Source organism: Lampris incognitus, chromosome 2 (assembly GCF_029633865.1).
Source record: "Lampris incognitus isolate fLamInc1 chromosome 2, fLamInc1.hap2, whole genome shotgun sequence".
NCBI classification, from domain to species: Eukaryota; Metazoa; Chordata; class Actinopteri; order Lampriformes; family Lampridae; genus Lampris; species Lampris incognitus.
The window spans coordinates 8,676,981-8,687,815 of record NC_079212.1 but is presented as its reverse complement, the minus strand read 5'-3'; the positions used below and the strand labels follow the sequence as shown (position 1 = coordinate 8,687,815).

The 10,835-nt window shown below is 46.6% G+C and overlaps 1 protein-coding gene across 1 annotated transcript in view; it reads left to right on the top strand.

Annotated features, from left to right (window-relative positions):
- Positions 1–3,858: 3,858 nt before the first annotated feature.
- pnpla1 (patatin-like phospholipase domain containing 1) overlaps positions 3,859–10,835 on the top strand; it is a 13,174-nt gene continuing 6,197 nt past the window's right edge. Inside the window, exons 1-4 of the mRNA XM_056275092.1 lie at positions 3,859–4,082; positions 4,209–4,441; positions 4,601–4,666; positions 4,781–4,993. Of these exons, the coding sequence (XP_056131067.1) occupies positions 3,875–4,082; positions 4,209–4,441; positions 4,601–4,666; positions 4,781–4,993 (720 nt within the window). The 5' untranslated portion in view covers positions 3,859–3,874. The remainder of the gene's footprint in view (positions 4,083–4,208; positions 4,442–4,600; positions 4,667–4,780; positions 4,994–10,835) is intronic.

Here is a 10,835-nt window from a genome sequence, read left to right as displayed (position 1 = left end):
CGCCTTTAAGTTGGGTGCTTCAAAACCTGTACTGCATGGCGGGTCGGTTTCTGTCTCGATGAATTTACCAACCACTGCCCTGCCGACCAGATTATAGCGTATAGATTACCGACTGTCCTCTCACGTCTTTTCTCTCTCTCTGAATGACGTCGTCTCCTCCCTCTTCTTCTGTGTGTGTGAATGGTGTGACATGAGTCTCCCTTGTGTGCACGTGCAGCCTGTCCTCCTCCCAGGTCTTCATTGTCATTGTCCGTCTTGGGAGAGAGATCCTCCTCCCTGAGGCTTCCTCCTATTTTTTCTCCCTGTTACAGAGGTTTTCTAGGGAGTTGTTCCTTATCCGATGTGAGGGTCTAAGGACAGGATGCTGTGTTGCTGTAAAGCTCCCTGAGGCACGTTTGTGATACTGGGCTGTACACGTGAAACTGACTTGACTTGAACGTCCTCCACTGCAAACGAGATGATGCTCTGCAGACACTGGGTGGCGCAGTGGTGCTGACTTGTGCACATCTGGTTATGCAAACGTTAAACTGAAACGTACTGCAACATGTATTGATTTGTACACAAATCTGTTGGCATATCTAGATAACGTACAGTGGTGTTGTGACCAAAGACTCGTTTCAAGAAGCAAAATCGATCACCTGGACGAGATCGGCCAAGACCAGCGTTAAAACGACGCAAGGTTGGATTTACTTAAGGTTGCCTGGAACCAGCAGACAAAACATTCCCGAGTAATTTCCAATTCCCCCAGCAACTATTAATAAGCCAAGTTGTGTAGAAGTTATTTAAGACACACACATGGAATCAGTTGGCATAACATTTTTGAGTAAATCCAGTATTTGGGTTTATTTGCGTGCACCCCCGGGAGAGTCCCGTCTCGTCTCAGCTGAGGATTTTAGGGACATAAAACAGACCGGACAAACAAGTGAACATACAATATGCTGCTGCTGCCAAAAGCAACTTCACATGTTGTGCTAACGTGAGGAAGAAACGGCCCGTCAGTACGTGACCATGTGACAGTATACTGACGTGGCAGGGCCCTGTGGCGCCTCATCTGGGCAAGGAGGGAAGAAAAAGTCCAGGTCTCCTCTTGAGAAATCCTCACAACGAAGTCCAGTTGAACAAAACCGGTTTATTTCCAGGCATTTCCTGGTTCTGTTCCAGCAGGGGGTGCTATAGCCGCATCAGCAGAATAAAACAGCCTGATCGTAATGAGAAGCTGCTCTGTGCATGACTGTAGTCCACTGACTTCCGGTTTCTACTGCAGCGGTCATACCAGTTTCCTGTTTGTTGGCGCGCGCCATTGCAAATTGCATATTTTTCGCGATGCGTGATGACGTGAAACGTTTCCCCCGTTTGCCGGCACGCGCGGGTGAAAGTCTGTCGCCGGTTCTGTGCATGACGTCGACATTTAGCCACGGCAAATCTCACAGGCGTCGCCAAAAACACGCCATTGTCAACAGCACGCGCCAACAGGAGACTGGTATGACCGCTGCGGTGGAAACCGGAAGTCCGTGGACTACCTTTATGCACAGAGCCGATTGGTTCCAGGTGATCTCACGGGAGCAACGTTTAAATATGTCCGTAGACAAACAGACTGACGGCTGACAGGGCCCACGACCCGTGTGTGTGTGTGTGTGTGTGTGTGTGTGTGTGTGTGTGTGTGTGTGTGTGTGTGTGTGTGTGTGTGTGTGTGTGTGTGTGTGTGTGTGTGTGTGTGTGTGTGTGAGATAAGGAACAACCTGTTCCGTTTCTGCCCGCAGTCCAGCAGATCCACATAGGAATCAGATCCGCCCACAGACCGCCCCGCGCCTCTGGCCAGAGTGTGGCCTCTTAAAGTCGGAACACATTTTTAAGTTCACAGCTATGGCATGGATCTGGACCAGTTACGGCCCAAAGCTGGTACAGAGCCATAAACCGGATCCGCGCCGGTATCGGCCCGTTGTGCAAAAAGACACTGGGGCAGATCCGTCTTGCGGCTCCACGCCAGATGCTGTGATACAACCGGCCCGGATCCGGCCCAGTTTCATTCTGCTGTCTGGGTGGGCGGTCCGCTCCTGTTTGCCAGATCTGGGCCAGAACCAAGCCACAGCAATGCCGCATGTGCCACATATTTGCCAAAGGTGGCCCATATTTGTGTTGTGATATTTGGGCCATATTCAGCATTTACCACACGGGCCACTTCAGGGTCACATCCAGACTACATGTTGCCCAGAGCACCGCGTCTTTAGCAAAAAAGGCCCACATGTGATTCGGCATATTCGGGCCATATTTGCTGTTATACATGTGGGCCACTTCAGGCTCACATCCGTTTTGTCAGGGCCAGAAGAAGGCCATCAGTGCTGCATCACTGCCTGAAGTGGCCCACATCCGGACGCTCTCTGGGTGTAGCTGACATTCAACGCAAGTTGTGCTGCACAACACAAACCCACCTACTGTGAGCAACAAGAGAAAAACGCAGCAAAACACATGAGAGGAAGAGAGAGAAAGAAAAAAGAAAAAGACCTTAATGTCCTGCAGCGAGAATAAACAGATCTCCACGCTACGTACAACCCAAAGATCCACACTCGGCGTCATAGGAAGAAAAATGAGGGCAAATAATGGAGTGAGAAATGTTGAGAGATAAATAAAACTTAGACGGTGAACACCACTCTTTGTCATCCCTTTATCTCTTGATCATCAGTCCTGTGTACTTCTTCTTGCCCTGTGTACTGTGTGTCCTCGGTTTGAGCTCCACGCTCAGGCTGTTCCACAAGCTTTACCCCACAGACTGAAATGCCCACACGCGAGGGATATTTAACCCCAGCTCATGTCATTCAATTTCATGCAAATTTTCCATCCAATTTGATCACATAACGCCGATGGAAAAATGGAAAATTTGCATGTCATTGAATTACATAAACTTTAAATTATGGGTTAAACATTTCTTTTTTGGAGTCCATGCTCTTTGAAGTTGTACCAACACACTTTACTGAAGTTTAATTTCCCTCTCAAATTAATGTCCCCTTCTCTGTCTGAGAATATTTATTGCACATTACTTGGTAGTAGATTGTTTCTTGCCGTGGAGGTGTACGGGGGGGGAGGCGTGTGGTGGTCTGCAGGCCTCCCCGGACCGGCAGAGCAGCAACCGGGACGGCTCGGAAGAGCGGGGTCATTGACCGAGTACAATAGGGATACTACTTATAATCAAATTCAGTTCTCGTTCAGAGCAAACATGCCAAGATACGAGTGGAAAGTGCTGTTCTCGAACGTAGCTCAACCAGTCATGCGAGGTGCTCCTTCACTACACGGTCACAACAAACATTACTGCGACCACCACAGAAAAATGCAGATGAGCATTTAATATCCAGGACTTCACATTAGAGACCCTGCCGCCGACTGTCCCGCTAACAAATTAGCGGCAATTTGGGTTGAACGCCGACCGTACGCGCCCCAGCCCTAGACTAGGTTTTGACCTAGTTTCGTTCGTTCTTCAGCACAGACTCGTCTGACAAGGATAGGATAGGCTATATCAGCTGTTTTACAGTTGTGAAGTTTGAAATGCCCTTATCAGAGGGGCCCCTTGAGAGCCGAGCACCACCCCTGGAAGCAACAGAGGGAAAATGTGGTATCTCACATGGGAATGACTGAATACGGCATGTCCAATCGGTTCTCCTTTTTAAGGGATTGGCCGGGGGAGTCCAAACCACTCGGGACTTTTTTACTTCGCAGACGACACACGGCTGACTTTTACTTCGCCCACCTTTTGTGTAAAACAGTCCTCCTTTGGATTTATATGTTTTGTTTTTTTTTACTGCACTTTTCTGAAGACGAAGGCTAGCCAGGGCAGGGGCGAGCGGTTTACATCTACCTAAGGTCAGAGGAAGTGAAGCAGAGAATGGCTCCCAGGGTCTCCAGTCATCCATTTCCACAAGTTCCTCCCTCCGTCTCCTTCTCCGGATCGGGCTTCATGGCCACCTACCAGCTGGGTGCAGCTCAGTGTCTGCTGAATAATGTGCCCTGGATGTTACACACGGCACCATTTGTTCTTGGGGCATCAGCCGGGTCTCTGGTGGCGGCCTCGGTGGTCTGTGAAGTGAACCTTGGTAAGTGGCACGACCTTTCTGACCCCTCTGTAGTCCGCCTTGCAATGCAAGCCGCGGGTCTGTCTGAGAATGATAAGAATAATGAATCCTTGTGACGGCAGTAACCATGCAGTGTCCCTCTGACAGTCCACATTCGGGATGAGATACTTCGCTTCATCAGTAAGATGACGACTTTCACACTCGGGCCCCTGAACCCCTCCATCAATGTCTTCCACTGGTTGGAGTTTGTTCTCCGGAAACATCTTCCCGCCAACGCACACCTGCTGGCCAACGGACGCCTCGCCGTGGCCATGACCAGTTTGCCCGACGGAAAGAACAAAGTCATGTCTGAGTTTCGGTCCAAAGAGGACGTGATCCAGGTGAGTCTGCTCAGGAGGCGTCCCACAAAACACACCCGTCCGTCGTCAACGTCCGTTTGTAGAACAGACGGATGTGGACAGAGTCTCGTATTGCCCTTTACGTGACACTTGAACTGATGACAAATAACCACGTCCGCTTTTATTCACCCTCACATCAAGGCGCTGTTGTGCAGCTGCTTTGTGCCGGGCTATTGTGGTGTTGTCCCGCCGTCCTTCAAAGGAGTTGTGAGTCTCACCCATTGATTCTCAATAGATTTGCTTTGAGGAGATTATAAAGGTCACTATAATCGTGTGTGCGTGTGTGTGTGTGTGTGCGTACGTGCACATTTTCCCGCTCAGCATTACTTTGACGGGGGTTTCACCAGCATGACGCCGGTACTGCCGGCCACCTCCAGCCGCACCTTGACGGTGTCTCCGTTCTCCGGTGAGATGGACATCTGTCCACGGGACACCCCCTCCATCTGTGACATGATCGTGAGCGGATCGCAGCTAAAAGTCAACGTGGCCAACAGCCTCCGGATCGTCAACGCTCTGTACCCGCTGGCTTCAGAGGTGAGACTGCTTTCTGTCTCTCACTGGTGTCTCAACAGCTTCTTCCTCACACTCACACTTTGGCCTCATCTCACCTTGGTCTTTGATAAGATGGCTAGCTAGATAGACAGATAGATAGATGGATGGAAAGATAGATAGATGCTTGATCGATCCTTAGGGTAATTAAGGCGTCATTACAGCTGGCATAATCCTACAGCACACAATATCAAAATACACAATAGAAAGAATATAAAGCAGAAACAATAGAATATACAAAATCTGAAAGTACTTCATGTCTATAAAATAGAATAAAGAGGTGTACACTATAAGCAGATGTCTTGATTGCTGCTTGCTAATTGCTCTTTACACCCACGTGAACCTCAGTACCCAAACCATAATCAAGATTTTAACAATTCAGAAGAGCGTTCTGAGCATCGGCCGCTGCCAGGACTCTATTCAGGTTCAAACTCAACACACTCCCGCAAACAGTTTTATTTTTTATGGAAAACTGTGTTCTGTCCCTGCAAATCCAGGATCATCAGCCTGTTCGTGTTCGTTCATTTTGATGATTACGTCCCTTTCACCAACAGGCTGTAGCTTTTATAAAGCGGCAGAAGGTTGTGACTGTAGAGTTCATAATCTATATGGATCAATACAGATGTGACTATAGAGTTCATAATCTATATGGATCAATATAGATGTGACCAGAGTTCATAATCTATATGGATCAATACAGATGTGACTATAGAGTTCATAATCTATATGGATCAATATAGATGTGACCAGAGTTCATAATCTATATGGATCAATACAGATGTGACTATAGAGTTCATAATCTATATGGATCAATACAGATGTGACTATAGAGTTCATAATCTATATGGATCAATATAGATGTGACTATATATAGAGTTCATAATCTATATGGATCAATATAGATGTGACCATAGAGTTCATAATCTACATGGATCAATACAGATGTGACTGTAGAGTTCATAGGATCAATATAGATTTGACTATATATAGAGTTCATAATCTATATGGATCAATACAGATGTGACTATAGAGTTCATAGTCTATATGGATCAATATAGATGTGACTATAGAGTTCATAATCTATATGGATCAATACAGATGTGACTATAGAGTTCATAATCTATATGGATCAATACATGACTGAAATTAATCTACACAGACACAATCTAAGTTTAAACCACCATGAAAATAAGCATTTTGTCCACCTGACGTGTCCTTGAGCAAGGCACTAAAAATCTAAAACCTGTGTTCAGGCTTACACAGTAAAATACTACTGTGAAATGGCTACTATCTAACAAATGTACTACGTGTACTACTTCATATAATACTACTACTATTAAGATTAGTGGGTAGGAAATGTACTATTACTACTTCAATTAGTACTACTATGAAATGGTATGGGCGGCATGGTGGCGCAGTGGTTAGTGTGGTCGCCACACAGCAAGAAGGTCCTGGGTTCGAGCCCTGGAGTAGTCCAACCTTGGGGGTCGTCCCGGGTCGTCCGCTGTGTGTAGTTTGCATGTTCTCCCCGTGTCTGCTTGGGTTTCCTACGGGGGCTCCGGTTTCCTCCCACAGTCCAAAGACACGTAGGTCAGGTGAATCGGCTGTACTAAACTGTCCCTGGGTGTGACTGCTGGGATAGGCTCCAGCATCCCCACGACCCTGAGAGCAGGATAAGCAGGTAGGATAATAGATGGATGGATAATCTAAGTTTAAACCACCATAAAAATAAGCATCTTGTTCACCTGATGTGTCCTTGAGCAAGGCACTAAAAACCTAAAACCTGTGCTCAAGCTTACACAGTAGAATACTACCGTGATATGGCTACTATCTAACAAATGCACTACGCATACTACTTCATATAATACTATTATGATTACTATGTAGCCAACTACTTCATATGGTACTACTGTGATATGGTTGCTGCTCTATGATGCCAGTTGGTGACAGTCTAATTTATCTGCTGACTGCAGAATCTTAAGTCACTTTGGAAAATTCGTCTGCCAAATGAACAAATGTAGTGGAAATGTAAATGAGTTGAGAACCTACTGCCAAATTTTACCAATCAAGGAAGCCATTTATTACATCACAATATGTTTATTTGAATGAAAACATAATTTAAAAGGCCTGAAAATGTTCTGTAAAATGTGCATAAAATTCTTAATTTAAAACGTGTGTTCAAGTTCCAAGTTCAACTTTATTACGCTGGGATTGGCTCCAGCATCCCCGCGACCCTGGGTAAGGATAAGCGGTTTGGATAATGGCTAGATGGATTTAGAATACAATGAGATTCTTGTGCTCTGGCTGTCTCTGCCTTAAAAGAAGGGACACAAGGACAAAGGACACAAGGAACACACTGTCCCCAAAAAAACCCCAAAAAACCCCATGGAATATGTACACATGAATTCCTACATTATATGTTACATCATATGTTACACAATATACAGTACACGATAATAACGTGAGGTGTATATGGGTGTGTCAGCTGTTCAGCTACCTGACTGCCTGTGGAAAGAACCTACTACTGAGACGGGTGGTGTGTAATTTGATGCTCCGGTGGAGTTTTTTAGATGGGAGGAGCGAGACCAGAACATGAGCGGGGGTGGCTGGTGTCCCTAATGTTTTTTGGGGCTTTCCTTTTGCAGCGAGTGGTGTAAATATTATGAAGTGGTGGTAGTTCCATGCCGATGATTTTTGCTGCTGTCTTTACAGTCCTTTGCAAGAGTCTGCAGCCCTGAGCAGTCAGGTTGCCAAACCGCACTGTGATACAGCCTGTCAACACACTCTCCATGGTACTGCCATAAAAGTTCATAAAAGTTTTGGTACTCATACCAAAACGTACAGTCTCTGCTGTGCCTTTTTGAGGATACAGTTGGTGTTGGGAGACCATGTGAGGGTGTCTGTGACGTGTAAACCAAGAGATCTAAAACTGTCAACAATTTCAACAGATGACCCATTGATGGAAATGGGAATGTGATTTCCTCTGATCTTTCTAAAGTCAACAATGATTTCTTTTGTCTTATTGACATTTAGAGATTCCTTTCACTAAATTCTTTCTCTTCCCTTTTTTTTGGGTTTGAGCCCTGGGGTAGTCAAACCTTGGGGGTCGCCCTCTGTGTGGAGTTTGCATGTTCTTCCTGTGTATGTGTAGGTTTCCTCCAGGTGCTCTGGTTTCCTCCCACAGTCCAAAGACATGTAGGTCAGGTGAAAAGGCCGTACTAAATTGTCCCGAGGTGTGAATGTATGTGTGTGTGTGTGTGGGCCCCATGATGGTCTGGCAGCCTGTGCAGGGTGTCTCCCCGCCTGCCGCCCAGTGACTGCTGTGATAGGCTCCAGTATCCCCGCGACCCTGAGTGCAGGTTAAGTGGTTTGGATAATGGATGGATGGACATTTAGAGAGAGGTTGTTATCATGGCTATATGGTTAAATCTTCCACTGCCCTCCTATAGGCCCTCTCGTCACTGTTGCTTATTAGTCTAATCACTGTGGTGTCATCTGCGAATTTAATGATGCTGTTGTCATATTTGGCAACACAGTCTATAAACAGACTGTACAATAGGGGGCTGAGACAGCAGCCCTGAGGTACGCCAGTCCTAAGAACTAATGTAGATGAGTATGTTTTACCTGTTCTCACAGTCTGGGGCCTGCCTGTCAGGAAATCAAATAGCCAACTTCAGACAGATTTGCCCAGACCAAGACCTCTGAGCTTCAACACCAGTTTCGATGGTACAATTGTACTAAAAGCAGAACTGTAATCAATAAACAACTTTCTGACAGGTATTTTTCTTGTCACGGTGTACTAAAGCAGTGTGCAGAGCAAGTGAGATAGCATCATCTACAGATCAGTTGGAACAGTAGGCAAACTGTAATGGGTCAAGGATAACAGGAAAGTTATATTTTATATATGATATTACCAATCTTTCCAGGCACTTCATAATAACAGAAGTGAAAGCATCAGGTTGGTAATCATTAAGGTAAGAGACAGGTGTTTTCTCAGGTACAGGCACAATGGTGGTTTTCTTAAAACATCTTAGAACTACACACAATGACAGGGATAACTTAAAAATGTCAGTAAAAATCTGAGATAGCTGAGTACTCTCATCAGCCTGTGAGGTACAAGTTGTGAGCTTCAAAGTGGGCATAAAAGTTGTTAAGCACATCCAGGAGAGAGGCAGAGGTGTTGATAGCCACTGTTAGGATCGTCAACTCTTAAGCTGTGTGTTGAAGAACCACAAAGTGGAGGGCGGTTGCCTCCATGGAGTGGATTATCCCTTATTTATGCCAAAATACAAAAATGAAAGCATTCACTTATTCTTGTTAAACCTTTTTGACTCAGAGCTAAAATGTTATGAAGCAGACGTTAGCTGCTAAGTTAAGGCTTTAAATATTTACTGGGCTAGCTGCTAATTTCAGCATGTTGCTATGGTTACATAGAAACTTTGTGGCCAGCGCATGAATCTAGAACAAAGATTAAACTTACTGCGGGAGTATGGGGTACCAGGGCAGTTGCTACAAGCCATCCGGTCTTTGTATAACCAAAGAGAGAACTGTGCCCGCATTCTTGGCACAAAGTCAAACATGTTTTCGGTGGGTGTCGGACTCCTCCAAGGTTGTCCCTTGTCTCTGATTCTGTTTGTGATATTCATGGACAGGATCTCAAGGTGCAGCCAAGGTGAGGAGTGTGTCCGTTTTGGGAACCTCAGAATTGCATCTCTGCTGTTCGCAGATGGTGTGGTTTGTTGGCTTCATCAGAACGCGACCTCCAGCGTGCACTGGGGCGGTTTGCAGCTGAGTGTGAAATGGCCGGGATGAGAGTCAGCACCTCCAAGTCTGAGGCCATGGTTCTCTACTGGAAAATGGTGGATTGCTCCCTCTGGGTTGGGGAGGAGTTGTTGCCTCAAGTGAAGGAGTTCAAATATCTTGGGGTCCTGTTCACGAGTGAGGGTAGGATGGAGCGGGAGACTGACAGGCAGATTGGTGCAGCATCAGCAGTAATGCGGATGTTGTACCACCGTTGTGGTGAAGAAGGAGCTGAGCCAGAAGGCAAAGCTCTCAATTTACCAGTCAATCTTTGTTCCAACCCTCACCTATGGTCATGAGCTTTGGGTAGTGACCAAAAGGGTGAGATCGCGGATACAAGCGGCTGAAATGAGTTTCTTCCATAGGGTATCTGGGCTCAGCCTTAGAGATAGGGTGAGGAGCTCGGATATCCGGAGGAAGCTCGGGATGGAGCCGCTGTTCCTTCGCGTCAAAAGGAGCCAGTTGAGGTGGTTCGGGCATCTGATTAGGATGCCTCTTGGGCACCTTGCTTTGGAGGTTTACTGGGCATGGCCAACTGGGAGTTGTGGGTCTACCCCGGGGTAGACCCAGAACTCGCTGGAGGGACTCTATGTCCAATCTGGCCTGGGAACACCTTGGAATCCCCCAGCAGGAGCTGGAGGGCGTTGCTGGGGAGAGGGACGTCTGGAGTGCCCTACTTAGCATGCTGCCACCACGACCCGACCCCGGAGCAGTGGCTGATGATGAATGAATGATTAAACTTGAGCCGAACTATGTGTGGATTAAATGGCCTTAAAGCACACCCTCGAGCCAATCAGAAACCAGCATTTTCCATGAGCATTAAATGAAAGACTTATCATCCATCCATTTTCCAAACTGCTTATCCTACTCTCAGGGTCACGGGGATGCTGGAGCCTATCCCAGCAGTCACTGGGCGGCAGGCGGGGAGACACCCTGGACAGGCTGCCAGACTATCACACAGGGGCGACATACAGACACCCACCCACACACATTCATGCCTAGGGACAATTTAGTATGGCCGATTCAC